General features: G+C 39.2%; 1 protein-coding gene across 1 annotated transcript in view; it reads right to left on the bottom strand.

The window, feature by feature from the left end:
• Window positions 1–1,217: 1,217 nt before the first annotated feature.
• The window catches only part of slc22a13b (solute carrier family 22 member 13b), a 56,633-nt gene continuing 39,828 nt past the window's right edge, over window positions 1,218–18,022 (bottom strand). The window contains exons 5-10 of the mRNA XM_039754184.1: window positions 13,785–13,905; window positions 9,142–9,236; window positions 8,241–8,455; window positions 5,123–5,231; window positions 1,592–1,801; window positions 1,218–1,353 (exon numbers count right to left, since the gene is read on the bottom strand). Of these exons, the coding sequence (XP_039610118.1) occupies window positions 1,272–1,353; window positions 1,592–1,801; window positions 5,123–5,231; window positions 8,241–8,455; window positions 9,142–9,236; window positions 13,785–13,905 (832 nt within the window). The 3' untranslated portion in view covers window positions 1,218–1,271. The remainder of the gene's footprint in view (window positions 1,354–1,591; window positions 1,802–5,122; window positions 5,232–8,240; window positions 8,456–9,141; window positions 9,237–13,784; window positions 13,906–18,022) is intronic.

Raw genomic sequence — 18,022 nt, 5'->3', positions numbered from 1 at the left:
TCTCAGGCCTGGACCAAGAACACTACAACTGTATTTCACATGGAGATTCTCTAAGAATAGATATGTGGTTCTTACCACAAATTATGACAAATCTGTATTATGAGACTTCTGAGCACTCTGAGACCCTGCCCAATGGGACAACATGCAGAAGTGTGATTGCCTCTTTTGAGGCCATTCCCAAATGGGACAACACTCAGATGCACAACTGTTATGTTTGTTGAAGATTGCTTGTCTGTTGCCAAGGCAGCCACAGATTCTCAGCACCACAGAAACAACTACAAGCTGACAGATACCATGTGCAAAGTGCCAGTCACCCGATGGATGCTACAGGGAACAACTTGGCCGCTGACCTGGTCTCGACCCTATTTGTTTGCTGTGTCTCTGTAGAGTAGAATGGTAGATCCCGGTACAATAAATAACCTTACTGCTCTTGTTTTGAGTGGAATAAAGCTGGCTGTGATAAAGAACTGAGACTCAGCCTCGTCTTTGGGGTTCAAGACCCCAACTAACACATCACAGTATAAATTAATTGGGTAACTGGATGGGTCAAATGGTTCATGGAAAACATCACTTGGACATTTAAACATCAACAGGACAAGCTGTAGAGATAATGAACAGTTTAACACAGCATTTCCCAACCTGTGGGCCATGGCGGCATTGCAGGACGGCCATGGTTGACCCCTGATGAAATGCCACCCTCCTACACTGCTCCAGCAATGGAAGTGGATTCACAGTGGCACAGCTGGCCATGGCCAAACCCAGAAGAAACCCCGCCCTGCCCCATTGATTGTGGTTGATTCACAATGGGAGTGTCAGATGAAGTTATCATCACTATCACATCACCCAACAATTAGTACAATTTGCTTTGAAAGATAACAGGACAGTAACAGACAACCCCAGTAATGTCACAATGATAAATTCACCATGTTAATGTGTTCCAATTAAAGATTAAACTACATTCTTATTGTGCTTTTTTTTCTATTAACTAAACAAGCCAAACAAGACTGATTTCCAATTTTGCTAAATTTCAGACACTAAACATTCAAGTAGCAAAAAGATTTAAATATGCAGCACTTTAAGCTCTCATTTCATAGCAAAGAGTATCATAAAGGAGCCTTGAAGCAACTTGACAGTGAAGAACCTCCATGTTGCGCTGTCCTGTGTTGCACCGTCTTTGCTTTGCACCAGGGTAGATGGCACTTGTGGCTATTAAATGCGCAAGAAATTGTTAACAACTATAAAGTCAGGTGAGTGTTCGTGTTGCAACACTATTACAGCCAACTGCTTTTTATTATGTGTTGAGGGTTTTCGTATTGTTGGCAAGGTTTTTCATTATTATTATTCTTTGTGCTCCTGTAAAAAAAACAAAAAGTAAAATGAAGTATTAAACAATAATTTTTCCATTAAATACATTTATATAATCTAACATTCAACTAAAAATATCGTGGGGAGAACAGGCAAGTAATACAAAAGCATTGCCCAAGCTGGCATTAGAAGCGAGTCTAATGGATCTAATGATCTCAGCATCACACTGTCTTTATATAATCCCATTGTGATCAACAGCACAATAAAATAAAAAGATGTCACTTACTGATTGGACTGGACAAACTCATCTGCATAATCTGTCAGCTCCTTGTTGAGGGTCTCGGGCAAGAAAAAGCAAAGCAATCCTCCCAGCAATGGAGTTACTCCATATATCACCATTGGAATGGACTTGTGATACACTTCTAGTAGTCTGATCATGGGTGCAATGATTCCAGCCACACGGGCAGCCATGGATGTCAACCCAATACCATTCTGTCTGCAAAAAAAAATTTTGAAAAATGAGAAAACCAGTTTCGGGATGTCATTATTAAAAATCATTTCCATTCTTTAATGGTCTTCATGCAAAACATCTTACAGTACTTAAAATATAAGGATGGGCCAGATTCGGTTGATCATTTTTTTTGAAAGAGTCCTTTCATGCTAAATATATTCACATGACATATTATATTTAATTAGCAACAGGTATATTTTGAATAAGTTTCATATTTTTTGCATTTTCTATAACTGGAGTCGACATAATTTGTTGCTCTGTTTGCTCAATTATTCAGGAGCAATGTGGAATAATAATGATATAACTTAGCAGACAAATTACTGTCAAGGGTTATGGAATTGCAAAAGGCAAAGGCAGGGCGACCAGATTCTCTTAGATAGAATGCAGGATGGGGAAGCAGAGGGTTGTTGAGGAGTGGGGATTGTTTTACAAACTCATTGACACTGCTCATACACAAGACAACTCTAAAAATATTGAACTAAACAAATACAACATTCAAAGCCATTCATATGATAAGGTGTTTTATTGCTTGTGCAGTTATAAGAACACCTTATGAACTTGCTGGAGGCTTTTTGCTTTGTTACAATGCTATCTTCAACCACTTGGACACTGCTTGCACATATGATAACTTACACAGTCACTCAGATCATAGTTTATTTTTGCTGCTGAATGATATTTGAACATCCCTTTGCTTGCACAAATTATGTCTGCTTCATGTTCTCTTCTGGCATGACACAGTTCTGAGATGCTGAATGATATCTCTGTGATCGACAGCCTGGACACCTCGACAGTGAAAGGACCAGGGGTGAGAACTTACTCAGGGTGTTACCACTCTCTGGAGCACTAGATAGCAGCCCCCCATGGGTTGCAGCAGTGCCTCGGTCTCCCACAGGACTTTTTGGGAATTTGTGTTTGGAACAGCCCTGTTGGGTTGTGTGGGCACTGCCAGGGGGCACTGCAGGAACTGTTGGGCCCTTTGTTGCAACACTTGCACCGCACCCAGAAGTGCTGTCAGAAGAAGGATATCAAGCACCTGGAGCACTTCTGGATGCTATATAAAAGGAACCATAGCCACTAATCCGAGAGCCAGAGTCGGGAGGAAGGCAATAGTCCTGCCATTACAGTCCAACTTGGTAGTATTGCAACAAAGTCATTTTTATTTGTAAGATTTATTGTTTATTAAGGATTCTTCTTGTAAACTAAAGACCTCTACTTGCTGATTCGTATGTTTTATTATATTATTAAAAGGACAATTGGGTGTCACACTTGTACTTTCCAATCAATACATATTTGCATGGGTTTAATGAGTAATATAACTGCAAAATAATTAGCAATATGAGTACTTTTCCCAGTTAGTATTAAGTAAATTAAATCTGCAATAATTTGACAGAAGTAAAAAGAAAATAAGATTTATTTCATTGTGCTTTTCCATTTAAGCTTTAACCATATGTTTTGTAAATGTTATCTTTTATTTTATTTTTAATTATTGCATTGAATGCAAGGATTATAAGTTGTGACCAGTAGGGGGCATTGCAGCAGCTGAAACCCCAGACACAACTATGATGACACAAGTCCCAGGTAAACACAAGCTTAACTCTCATCTTCTTTCTTTTCCTTCACCTTCCATGCCTCCAGGTGAGCTTTGCCCTTCTTCCACCCGACTCCAATTGTCCTAGATGAAGCAGAGCTGCTCCTTTATCCAGGAGCTGGGAGTGCTTCCAGTGCCATGATACGTCTCTCAGAAGCACTTCAGGGTTAGCTAGAAGTCCAGTGAAGTAAGGACCATTAGTCCCTGCAGCACCCACAGACCCCCAACAGGGTTGCCCCAAGGGACTACAGTTCCAGCATGCCCTGTGGGTACCTGTAGAGGTACCGTAACCCAGAGACACTGCATTCTAGCATTTCAGAGGAGTAAACAACCCAGATAAGTAGCCTCTCCCCCTATTCCTCCATTGTGCTTCCATCCCGGCCAATTAAGAATCCTTCATCAAGTCCTTCTGGGATGCCAGAATATCCGTTTCTGTTCATTTCTGGGCTGCGGCAGGGACCACCCTGCCTATTTAATGAGCCAGAGTCCCAGCCAGGTAAGGATCCTTGAACCAACCAGAACATGCCTGCCATCCATTACAAAATGTTAGTTATGCTTAATAGGAATTATTTTGCTTGAAATAAATATTTATTTCATCTCATACTAAAAAGCACATCCATTTTAAAAGTGATTTTAAAGCAGAAGTTTTATTTTTATCCTCTCTGCCTGATCTCCATCTTTTGATACATCTATGAATATAACAATGTGTAGAAGAAGAACACCCTACTGGCTCATTACAGGTATGCAATACTCGGTTGGGGCATGAGAGGGTGTTGTAGCTAATAACCTCATCTTTTTTCTACAGCAGCGAGAAGACACCCCTTGAAGGAAAATAACCCTTCAAGCAGTATGGTTATAAAATCCAACACCTATGAGTGATGGCATCTCATTCAGACCCGGACTCAGAGGAAGGATGGAACTCCCAGTGACAGACCTACTCTCTGGAGTCACTTTTTTTCATAGCCAAGGAGATGGCCTATTTTGCCTCCATTTTTGTGCCCTCAAGCACTGAATTTTGATTTATATATTAGAAAATTAAAAGGGGTGACCCTGTTGGCATCCCAACACTTTTTGGTCACTACTTGAGGCTTAAGATTGTCCTTTTTTTATAGCAGCATCTGGCATCTTCATAAAAACAAGTCTATGCTACTTACTGGCACCTCCTTATGTGCCAAGTACCATCCATGAAGTTAAGCAATTCAGCGAACAGGCCTCTGGTTTTATTAGATTAAATTAGATTAGACCATCATCATCAAGTTCCTCCATGTGAAGCCTGAAAACCATGAGGACTGATTGAGATCATTTATGTTAGGTAGAATCCCCATTGGAGACTGGCTGGTTTCGTGGCCTTAGAACCCCTGCAAATTTTGGTTCTTGATTTTCTCTCGCCATCGGACCTTACTTTTATTCTATGTTAATTAGTATTGCTTAATTTTATTCCTATATTTTGGTTTTTTTTTCTCTTTCTTCATCCTGTAAATCACTTTGAGCTGCATCATTTGTATGAAAATATGCTATATAAATAAATATTGTTGTTGAATATTAAGCATGATGCTTTGCATTGCTTTCTTAACATTTGAAAGCTTTACAATAAAGCACAGAAAAGGCTCAGCATTTGAGAATTTGGGGGAGACTGCTGTTCAGTAGCTGTAGTCAACCAAATCTTTACAAAGATACTATACATCACAAACTTGTGGGCACGGGACTGCACAACCTACCTTAAAACAGTTGGGAACAGTTCTGCAGCATACACATAACAAATAGAGAAAGAAGAAGAAATGGCAAATTTTCCAAGAACAGCAAGGACAGTAACAGCAACAGGTACACCTATAAAAGGAAAAGAAAGCAGTGAGATAGGAAATGTTGCACCTCATAATTAAAGTATGCATGGGGTAAATTTATGTTCATACATCTGTTTCTGCACTCTTTCATTCCAACGCATGGCCCATTTCAGAGTTGTAATGGTTCTGAGACTCAGTGAGACATCATACAGATCTACTGCAATGGTATGAAGGAACCCTAGTAGTGTTTCTTGACATACATCTGCTAAATACTTTGTTGGCTGTAAGTACTCAGTGTTAGTGTGTCAAAGAGGGTGGGCAGCATTGTTCATTATGAGTTTTGACTTTCATTATCTGATCCGCTACTACCATTAAATAACTGAGCCTGTCTTCTAAATTAGACTGGTGATTTGGTGGGCTTCTCTTGAATTGATGTTGCCAACACAGCACACCTCAGCGTGGAAAATCCCACAGGCCACCACAGAGTTATATGTAGAACATGTAAGGAATGTTAGGGCCCACATTAAAGCAGCACAGTTGCCTTTCTTATATATTGTAGTTCAATAGACCAGTCCAGACCACTATTGATGTGGACCCCAGGTACTTGTAGAAGTGCACCACTTCCACATCCACTACTTTAATAGTGACAGGACATAGAATCTATTTGGTAAGGTGAAATTAAATAACCAGTTTCTTAGCTATACTGATGTGAAGTTGCAGACAATTCTCTTTTGCACAAAGAAACAAAGTTCTCCACCTGACTCCTAAACTCTGTCTCATCCCCTTTATCAATACACCCCATAATAAGTGAAGAATCATGTGAGAATTTCTGCAAGTGACATGACCTGCTGTTATATTTATAGTCGGAGGTGTACACAATGAAAAGAAAAAGAGACTGGACTGTTTCGTGTGGTGCTCCGGTGTTGCTCACATTTGTAATCAGAAACACCATCCTTGAGTCTCACAAAATTGTGACCTGCCTGACAGATACAGTATATGCTCACATATAACTGAAGATATTAAAATCAGAGCCCAACTTATGCGCCCGTTCAGAAATGTGACCCTTACATTTTTTTTTACATCTTCTTGCTTCCTCCAAACTCGCACCAGTTTCTCAGACACATTGAATTTTGTTGCAGCAGCGCAGTTACCAATTTCTTTCGTCACTTCAACAACTATTAATTTAAAACCAGCTTCATATTTCTTCTGATCGAACGCTCCATCGCAGATAAGGAATGCTCTTACGATATAGGTGTGTGAGGGTGTGAGATTCAAAAAACACAAATCAGTGCAATCATCGCTCAAAATAGTTTGGGTATTACCGTGTGGTCACGTAGGCACAATACATAGAGATAAAAAGGCAGTGTGCTCCATGGTTCCTCTCTCAGGTGGGCATTAGCATATCATAATCTCTTGGACCAATAGCGTGAGTTTTCCGCTTTCAACTTATATGAATGACGTTATAAAATAACTGGAAATTATACGGTAAAATCAAGCCCCGACTTATCCATGGGAGAACTTAAACGCGAGTATATATGGTAGTCCATTACCCAGGATACCATAGGCTCAACCTCCTGCATATCTCTGAGTTTACCCCTTAACAGGAATGGCTGGATGGTACTGAAAGCACTGGAGGAATCAAAAAACATAATCGTCCTAGTGCTGCCAGCTTTGTGTTGATGTACATTAACAGTAATATAATTTCAAATAACTGTTCTGTGATCACCAGTGGTGATGCAATCTACATTTTATGTAAGCTGTGACAGACAGACTGGTTGGCACCAGAGATTTGAGCATTTTGATAAGTCAGCCCATTAGGACACCAAGTAGTATATGAACTGGCAGTAGTAATTTCAATGGCCTGGTTGAAAAGGGTACACCCAAGGAAGGGACTGGCAGAAACCTGTTGACACGACAGAGAAAAAAATACATTTTTTCTGGAGTTTCCTACAAACCTTTATTCTAAAATGTTTATTTCCAGAGTTAGGTAATTGAAAACATAAAATTATAAAATACTAAATATATGAAAGTTGCTGTGGATACAAACATGAATTACTTTTACTATTATTGTTCATGTAAAGTAAGAGAAAGCCACACTGAAAAATATGCTTTACAGTTTGACTTTAAATTACGTTGAGTTCCACACAGTCACTGCCACTTTACATCATGGAATCACGAGAGGCATGATTATGTGTGATTGAGACTTAATTAGGCTGATTCCAGGACTGCAGGGGACAAGTTATGAAGAAAGATTGAAAGACCTGAGCTTTTTCATTTTAGGCAAAAGAATATTAAGAGGAGACCTGATTGAAGTGCTTAAAATTATGAAGGGAATTCTAACAGTGGATTGAGATTGTTATTTTAAGATGAGTTCATCAAGAACACGGGGACACAGTTGGAAACTTGTTAGGGGTAAATTTCACACAAACATTAGGAAGCTTTTCTTTACACAAAGACCGATAGACACTTGGAATAAGCTGCCAAGTAGTGTGGTAGACAGTAAGGGACTTTCAAAACTCGACTTGATGTTATTTTGGAAGAATTGGGTGGATAGGACTGGCAAGCTCTGTTGGGTTGAATGGCCTGTTCTCGTCTAGAGTGTTCTAATGTTCCAATTAATTATTCCATTGACAATCTCTGAAAGTTTGTTCTGATGATTGCCACTTTGATTTGTTGATACCCAAACATTTGTCTTGGTAATGCTTACTACTTTGTGTGAGTTAACAAACTCTGTGGTCCGTCAACTTTTTTGAGCAAATTCTTATTAAATTATTTCTTTATCAATTGCTGTGGCTTTACGTCTTTGTAGAATTTATAGGTATCTCCTTTAGAAAATGAGGAATTCGTGTGGATTACCCAAACTTTCATTGTAATCGTAACATAACATTCCCAAACCCACTTAATCTGATTCGGACTCAAGGGATGAAGAAGGATGAAAAAGTTCTGAGCAGAGTGCTAGTCGATTAGATTGTGAAGATTCTACATTGCAAGGACTACAACAGTTATTTAACTTTATAATAAAATAAACTTTTGAAAAAATAAATATATATATTACCTTCAGGGACAGCTAAAATTACAAGGCAAGCAATTCCACCCAGGCCCAGAAAAAAGCTCTGACATTTCCTTCTTCCATACTTCTCAATGAGGGGGACACATCCAATTCTTGCAGGTATCTCCACCAATCCAAAAATAAATTGGGTTAAATATATATCAAGCCCGAAGGTTCCTACGTTGAGTCCCAGTCCATAATATACAAGGCTGTTGACTAACCTGGCATTTGAAAGGATACAAAGAAAGTTGCTTAAATTCAAGAAATCCTCATATTTTCATCCTTTAAACTAATTAGCACAACTAGTCATTTTTACCTCTTTAGGCAGATCATTTCCACAATAGTATTTCAATTTTTTAAAAATTGCAACACTGAGAGTTCTGTGTCAACAGAAAAATTTATTTCCTAAAGCTTTGGCCTTTTTCTCACAAATGAATGGTTCTGAAGCTGAAACTGTACTGAAGTCATCCACACTCATTTTCTTTTTGTTGTTGCCATCTGTTGATCATCTTGGGAATAACAAGACGTGCACAGTCCACACTTGGTGATCGACAACATCCCATCATGTCTCATGTTCTTTGGATAAAAATTGGGAAAACTCTCAGGGGAAGAAACTGTCAGACCGTCAGTTCCGTGAGGAGGAAAACTTTAAAGTTTGTTTCAGCATTTGCTGGTGGGAACTTTAGAATGTGATAGCTAGAAGATCATTTTACTCCAACCATGTATTTACATTTTTCATGCCAGCAAGTAAAGCCAATCAATGTCTTTCATGTTTAAAAAGGCAAGCAAATATGGTTCAAAATGGACATGGGCCAATGAGAAGGTTATGCTTGTTAATCTATTTTTATCAGTGACACTTTTTTGACCATTAATTTGTTTTACTTAAAAAGGAAGATGCAAAACCTACCAGACATAGCACATAATTAGCGTCATTTTCCTTAGACGGGATATCCTGAAAAGATCCAACATGCTCCCACTTCTGCTTGACTTCTCAACTTCCATCTTCAAATATTAATCACAATTGTATGAGTTTTCAGTTTGCAGCTTGTAGGGTGATCACAAATGTCTGCCAAGTAGTGATGTATACCACAATAAAATATCTCCAACAAGAACTATGGTGCAGAATCAGAAATGTTTTATCTGGTATAAATAACAAAAGCATTGTAATTATCGAATGTTGTAAAGATGATATGAAAGAAAGTTCAAAAGTCACGTTGTGTGGCCATAACAATTAGGTCTGTGATAATTGTATTATCTTACGGACACTCTGAGTGTAGTAGGGGGACGTAAGGATGCTGTTGCTGTAAGAATAAATTGTGCATGTGTGAAGTTTAGCGAATTCTCTGCAGTGTTTCTAAACCAAAAGGAGTTTCTCAAAAAATGAAGTGTATAAAGTGTATAAATTTGTGTGGCCAGCCGTGCTGTATGTTTGTGAGACGTGGAATCTCAAAGGAGGGAACATCATGGCTATACAATCAATGGAGGTGAGATTTCTGAGGTGAATGGCCAGCGTGTCAACTGAGAGAGCACAGAACGAGTTGTGAAATTCGCAGTCTGTTTGAGGTAGAAGATGTGGCAGAAGAAATGAGCAAAAGTCATTTACGATGGCATTGACATGCACAAAGGAAAGATGAAGGCACTTGGATCAAGAAAGTCATAACCTTGCAACATTAGCAGAAGTCGGATTAAAGGCAGGCCTAAGAGACCATGGAAGGAGGTAGTAAATGCTGAGTTAAAACCCAAAGGCATGAAAGAGAGCAATGCACAAGATAGAAATGACTAGAGAGGACAGCTCACGCCTGGCTGACCGGGAAATGAACGCTCTAAAAGGTATGATGATTGTAATTATTGAGAAATATGAATGCTGACTTACTCCTGCTTAATAATTCTTTAATTAATCCCAAAACTGCCTGCTTGTATAAGAGAGTCTCGGCATTAAAGCCAGGCTGAAGACTCCCTACTTTAGTATAGCATACCTCATTTAGAACTGCTAATTAGTTGTTCTTATGGACATCTTTGTTTGTTACTACTGTTAGCGATAGGCATTGTACTGTATACTATTTATTGTACTATATTTATTGTATGTTGACGATGTTTCTCTATTCATTTTCACTTCTCTGTATTCTGTTGTGATACTTGGTGCAATTGCTATACTTCTAAGCTGTTATGAGATGAAAGGATTTTGTCTTCTTGTTGCCAACTAAATGATAGTCCACCATTATAACGATAAACATTGTGACACCAGTAGGGGAGTACCAGCCACCCAACCTGATACAGTCAGACGCAGGAGGTGCACTTGGGAAAACACACGGGTTTTATTTTCTTTTTTCCTCCTTGTGGGCAACGCCTTTCCCGTTCCCACAAGTCAAACAGAGTCCCAAGCATAGTTCAATAAGGTACAATACCATACAAATTCTTCTTCTTCTTTTCTTCTGTCTTTTTATTCCTCCATTCTTCCTCGGCAAGGTTCGTCTCCCTCCCCCAACTCTGGCTTACCAAGTAGTGTCTGCTGGCCCCTTATGTAAGGCACCCAGAAGTGCTCCAGGTGCTTGATGACCAACTTCCGGCAGCACCTCTGGGTGAGGCAGAAGAAATGGCTATGAGGGCTCAGCAGTTGCTGCAGTACCCCCTGGCGGCACACACGGATTCCAACAAGGCTGCATCAAACTTCAACTCCCATGGAGCCCTGCGGGAGTCCTAGGCACCGTTCCAACCCAGGGGAGGTGCCATCTAGTGCTCCGGGGGAGGTAACACTCTGACCACGCAAGCTTCCATGGTCCTCCCAGCATGGGACAAGGGCCTTAGCCATCCCCCACAACATATATATAACTTTTGAACACATAGACATCATTTCCTGGGGGGATAGCAATAGAGACTGTAATGGATGGCAAAGATAAGGAGTTGTTGATACAACGTATGTGTTTGTGTGATCTTCGGATAAAAGGGAGTTGAAAATGCACTCAGAGGGGGTGTAATGTGGAAGTCATTTAAAATATATATACTGTATAAAAAGTAAAGAGCATAGAATACACAGAAAAAGCAATGCAAGAATATGATGAAACATTAAACCAAAAGCCTGAGGTACTGTGTGTTATAACAGCGTGAGTTGTGTGTAAATGGAGTTTTATAGGACAGCGCCAATAGTAGTAATCAGTATTTTTATAAATGTTGATTTGCTGAAAGTAACTGGGCGAAATGTTGGCATTAAAGTCAAAAATGAGTTGTTATACAGTGGGGCTGAAAAATGTCCTCTAACCAAATAAAAATGAAGTTAGTAATTACATATACTCACTGAAAAGTGCCATCTTCAAAAGGTCTGTTTCTATCACATTCTAAAAGAAGAGCATCTACATGAGCTTTAAAAGAAATCAGGGTTGACCTTGTTCTGTCATGTCTTAGGTACATCGCATCATTTTTTTTTTTAAATAACTAGGGGGCTTTGCCCCCTGCTCACTTCACTTGCCAAAACCCCATCTCACCCCACTTGCGCTACGCGCCAGCCACTTCGCATCTCTGCCACTCACATTGTGAAGAGGGGGGCTGAACGCACCCCAAGGAGACGCAGTCACTCCTCCGACATACCCTCTTAAAGGGTGATACAATGGGAAACGTTTTTTCAGAAGCAGTTTTTTTTTTACCTCCTCTTTGCTCGATCAGCTGCTGGCTTGCTGCTGCACCTGCTGCTGCGATGCCGCGTGATCTGCATCTCGTGCAGCACACTTCTGTCATATCACCTTTGTCCATATATTCGGTCTCTTTTCACTTTTACCTTTTCATCAATATCGCGTTTAATTTTGATTCTGTGTTTGAAATTACATCGTGACAATGCAACGTATAATTGCCCATGAGTATCTAACATAACCACGCAGGACTTTTCTAAATGTCTTTGCATAAGCTCTTGTCTCACGGAGCTTCCGACCCTGAGCATGGTTACATCTCTTGGCATGAAGACTCGTCTCACGGGACGTGAAAGTGTCTCTGAAACAATCACGTCTCGTCTCCTTCCAGGCAAGATTTTTTTTTTATAATAGAGAAATTTACATCAGTATTTTGCTTATTTCAAAAAGCGGTTAACGCTGGTTGTTGATACATATTGGCCAGTTAATGGCAATATGCAGGTGGAAAACAGTATAAGCTTTTTGAAAAACAGAAGACTGTGCATTTCATATTGTCAAGTGTGATGTACACATTAAAATACAGCGCACACTTGAGCAGGAGTAAGATGGTGGGGCAAATCTCACAGCACATCATCATAACAACATAACAGGCCATGATTAGCAGGGCTGTATAAGCCAGTTTTGGACATTAGAAAGGAGAAAAGTATCTTTTATAAATGCAATTTGGTTAAACACAACCAACAATGAGAGAAAAAGACGAACTTGAAGATAAAAGGTGTAATCTAGTGAGAGAGTGAAATTGTTACCACAAAGTGGTTGAGGAAAGAAAAAACATAGAAGCTACTATCTTTGATGATACTGCATTATTACCAGTGTTTATATTGAAACTGCATAGGTGTGGATGAAATCGCTTGCCGCAGAGCATGATGGGAGTTGTAGTCTTCTCTTCAGGATTGCCACAGAAGAGATGAATACAGTATATCGGGGTGGGGGAGAGGTTATAAAGATTAAATACATGTGTTGCTGGATCGATTGTATGAATTTAACTGGTTGAAAGTTTGGGGATTGTTTTTGCGAAGTGAAATTGTAACTTTTCTCACATGTTCAATTTTGCTGAACTCGCTGGCATGTCAGCATAAGTTAAAAATAGCCCAGGGCTGAGTGTCCCAACCCCAAATTCCAAAGTATATGGTTGGCCTTAAGTGGCTATATGGATTAATTAGATCCCATATCTTGGTAAGGTAATGAGGAGAGATGTCTGTATTTGTTGGTCATGAAAGCTATGTACAGTATACAATATGTTATTGCAACTGTCTGGTGTGTGTGGTGTTTGTTTTTTTCATCTTGAACTGATTCAAAGATGTATGCAGTGTGTTGGAGGTGTGGGGGGAATTATCAGCAGAGGCTGTCTTGGATGTTAAAGATATGGAACTGTTGATACATTGTTTGTCTTCTAAAGTGTCCAATCTTACAGTTCTTGGGGAATTTCAGGCCTATGTTTTGCTTTTATTATGTGTGGCAGTGCCTTGCCGTGTCTTTTGTGTGGCACTCTCGTGTCACTGTGTACTGTGCCTGGTACACCTCCCATGGGAAGTAGCCAGTGGGCACCCTAAACTGCATGCTCAAAACCACCTCAACTGGTTCCTCTCGAGCCAGAAAAACATCATTTTATTTCAATGTCCTAGCCAGCGAACACCACACCTGGGCCTTGATCCCCATTCAAAGTGTGGATTTTACCCTTTTAGTTAGAATATTCACAAGGTTCAATTATCAATTATTCTTTGAACAGAACCTAAGCTGTCATCCGGGACATTTTATTCTAAAGAAGAATATACTAGACACCTACTGATGGTACCTTCAACAGAGCCATCTGAAACAGACTCATTGACATTTATGTGATCTGTTACCACTATCATGGCATCCGAGTAGTTACCTTTTCCAGCAGTTCATAGGGCACCTTCCGTTTGTTGACATGTGCTGCATTTGCTATAATCTTCTTGGCCTCTTCAGTTCTCCCTTGTGTCAGAAGCCACCTAGCAGATTCAGGAAGAATCCTGAGACCGAAAAGGAAGTCATTAGACAGATAAAGGACGAGCATTACCATTAGATAAAGAGCCCAGGAGGAAAATTGGTAGTAGGATTAATATTGACACATGTACAGAGTAATGTGATGCTGTTAGCCTTGTTGTAACTTCACTCGCAAGTGATCAAACCCAATTCTCTGGTCGCTGGTCTATCTTCCAAGTATAGTGGATTCAGAAAATATTCCAACCACTTTACTTTCTGTACACTTTATTGTGCTGTAGATTTCAAAATTTGCAATTTTTGCCTATTGGAGATGGTGGCACTGACCAGAAAGCAGGAGATAGAGCTGGATGTAGCAGAGTTAAAGAGGCTAAGATTTGCATTGGGTGTGATGATGGACAGGATTAGAAATGAGTACACTAGAGGGTCAGCTCAAGTGGGACGGTTGGGAAACAAAGTCACAGAAGCGAGTTTGCGTTGGTTTGGACATGTGCAAAGGAGAGGTGCTGTATATATTAGGAGAAGGATGCTAAGGATAGAGCTGCCAGGCAAATGAAAAACAGGAAGAGGAGGTTTATGGATGTGAGAGAGAAGACATGCATGTGATGGGTGCAACAGAACAAGATGCAGAGGACAGAAAGATATGGAAGAAGATGATCCACTGTGGCAACCCCTAACGGGAGCAGCCGAAAGAAGAAGCAGTCTAATAACCTATAATGACAAAATTAAAATGTGTTTCTAGAAAGGTTTGCAGCATAATAGACTATCTTGCCCTCGCCCTAACATTAAACTTAAAGTCAGTAAAAGGGGCCCTGATGTTAAGTCGCTGTCACTGGGCTATATAATTTTTCTAAACAATAATCTACCCCTTCCTACAATCCTGAGGTTAAAAAATGTATTTTATCCCTAATCTTAAAATTTTAACCCTATTGCCCTGTTGTTAAGTCAGTAAAACAGCGCTAATAGTAACCCTATGTTTAGCCTCACAATAATATTTATTTATATAATTTATATTTTTATAGTGTTTTTAGTATTAATAGTTTAAGACTATTTATATGCCTGATTTAAATCTTTTTTTAATATACTGTATAGGGGATGTCCTAATTGAGATCCCTATTATTTATAAATATTTTTATATGATTTTTATTAGGGTTATTAGATGTCTTTTAGAAATATTATTAATCACTATATTATAAATTAGATTTATTTATTTAATTAGATATTTCTTTGGCTGTATCTAGAATTGATACAATTAAATTGTAATAGTTGAGTCTGTGTGCCCCTACATTCCCATTATGGGAGCATCCTCCACTGTAGAAGAAGGCCACTATTGAGTAAAAGGCATATGACAGTCCACTTAGAGTTTGCTAAATGGCATTTAAAGACTCTAAGAGAATGAGGAAAAAGATTCACTTGTCTGATGAGACAAAATTTGAATTCTTTGGGCAGAACTCCAAGAGCTATGTCTGACAAAGACCAGGCACTATTCATCTTCTGCTTAATACCAGGTGACGCTATTGGGGTGCTTCTTCTCAACAGGGACAGGGAGACTGGTCAGAACTGAAGGAAGGATGAATGAATTCAAATACGGAGAGGTCCTTCAAGAAAATCTGCTCCAGAATACATGCAGCCTCAGCCTAGGCAACACGCCAATGTCCCAAAGCATACAACCTAGACAACAATGGAGTGGTTTTTAGTGCAAGTCTCTGACACTCCTTGAGTAGCCCAGACATAAACTCCATTAAACATCTGTGCAGAGACCTGAAGATGGCAGTTTACAGACGTTTCCTATCCAGTCTACGGGAACTTAAGATGACCTGCCAGGAAGAATGGAATAAACTGCCCAAATCCAGATGTGCAAAGCTTGTAGAGACTTATAAAAAGATTTGAAGCTGTAATTCCTGCCAAAAGGGCTTCTACAAAGTACTGAATTAAGGGTTTCACAACTGATATAAATATTTTAATCATTTTTAATACATTTGCAAACCTTTCTGAAAACATGTTTTTACTTTGTCATTATGGGTTATTAAGTGTAGATTGATTGGCAAAAATGGCAAATGTATATATTATATTTAAAATAATTATACAACACAATAAAGTGTGAAGAAAGTGAAGGGATCTGAATGCTTTCTGAATACCCTGTATCTTCTTTATTAAGGGTGTGAAATTTAAATTCTTAATTAAAAATGTAGCTTTCTTGGTTTTGAAAACAATTTGCAAAGTGAAAATTACTATCCATGTGGTTGTGTTGGTTACAACTGCTTATTCAGAATATGTTAGGCTTACGAATATAGCGTCTGATGGCACTTTTGTTTTTTGTTACTTATGCCTGTGCCTGCTTAATGTTATTTGTGCTCAAAGCAAAAAAAAATCTCTTTAGCAGCTGTTATGAAAGCAAAGTCCTCATTAGCAAACAAGTTTAACTAAAACAAAAAGCAAACAAATTAAGAATAATTAACAATTAAAGCAAAGTTCTAATTAGCAAATGAGTTTAACTAAAATAAAAAAACAAAGTAAAAATAATTAACAATGAAAGAAAAATTCTAATTAGCAAATGAGTGTAACTAAAATAAATAGGAAACAAAGTAAAAAATATAAACAATTAAATGCTATTGAGTATAATAAATAATGATGTCTTACTAGCCTGTGTCTTGATTTCTAATATTAAAACCAGGCATGTTTGACTTTCCTTTCACCATACTTATATATACTATATACTGTACCTTGCTTAGATTTGCCATAATAAAATTTTGCTTATGCTAAAAAGGCAGAAATGGCTTTCACAGAAAAAAAATCAAATTTATAAGACTACATATGCCACATGCCACACCAAGTTCTTTATAAATCTCAGAACAACTTGAAACTATGTGCTTCTGCATGCACTTTTAGCTCCTCTCCATCACCTCTCACCAGTAACCATGTATGGGTTTAAAAACACCCCTTTTTTTGAATTTTCATGACCTAATCAATATATAAAGTTGGTCATGTTCCTGAGTGACGTTTTTGGTATTTGGTACACTTCATTATTACACCAAGTCATAGGAAAACACAGAAAATGAAACTTCAGCAAGTCACATTTGTGTGACCAACGCCTGGCCTACCTTCAGTTCTTTGGTTGTTCCCACTCCACTACGCCTCACTCCAAAAGCCATGGGATATGCTTAATTAAACCAGAAATCTTTCCATGTCTCCTCTTTCATTTTTAATAACATGTAATAATACTTTTGTTTAATAAAACTTACATGCTAAACAACATAACACAACACTTTTAAAAATGCTAAACCCAAATCAGGGTGGTGAGGGTTTTGGACTTTCTAACAAATAGACTTCTGGTAGTCCAAAATCAGTACTGCATTTACAACATACACGTTTTACATGCAGGGACCCCTCAGGGCTGCGTGCTAACCCCTCTGCTTTATACTCTGTTCATGAGGGACTGTATTGACTCACAAAATAACACCAATATTCTGACATTGGCTGACGATATCAAACCACTTACACCTGAACACCAGCAAGACCCAGGAACTGGTAGTGGATTTTAGGAGGCCTAGGTCCCTCGTGGACCCCGTGATCATCAGAGGTGACTGTGTGCAGAGGGTACAAACCTATAAATACTTGGGAGTGCAGCTGGATGATAAATTGGACTGGATTGCCAATACTGATGCACTGTGTAAGAAAGGTTAGAGCTGACTATACTTCCTTAGGAGGTTGGCGTCCTTCAGCATCTGCAATACGATGCTGCAGATGTTCTACCAGACGGTTGTGGCGAGTGCCCTCTTCTACGCGGTGGTGTGCTGGGGAGGTAGCATAAAGATGAAGGACGCCTCACGCCTGGACAAACTTGCTAGGAAGGCAGGCTCTATTGTAGGAATGAAGATGGACAGTTTAACATTTGTGGCAGAACGACGGGCGCCAAGCAAACTCCTGTCAATCATGAAGAATCCACTGCATCCACTGAACAGTGTCATCTCCAGGCAGAGGAGAAGCTTCAGCGAGAGACTGCTGTCACTGTCCTGCTCCACTGACAGACTGAGGAGATCGTTCCTCCTCCACACTATGCGAATCTTCAATTCCACCCGGGGCGGTAAACGCTAACATTATTCAAAGTTATTGTCTGTTTTTACATGCATTTTTATTACTCTTTAA

The sequence above is a fragment of the Polypterus senegalus genome, chromosome 5 (assembly GCF_016835505.1).
Source record: "Polypterus senegalus isolate Bchr_013 chromosome 5, ASM1683550v1, whole genome shotgun sequence".
NCBI classification, from domain to species: Eukaryota; Metazoa; Chordata; class Cladistia; order Polypteriformes; family Polypteridae; genus Polypterus; species Polypterus senegalus.
Note: the sequence above shows the minus strand (reverse complement) of the source record. Positions and strands in the feature narration are given on the sequence as shown.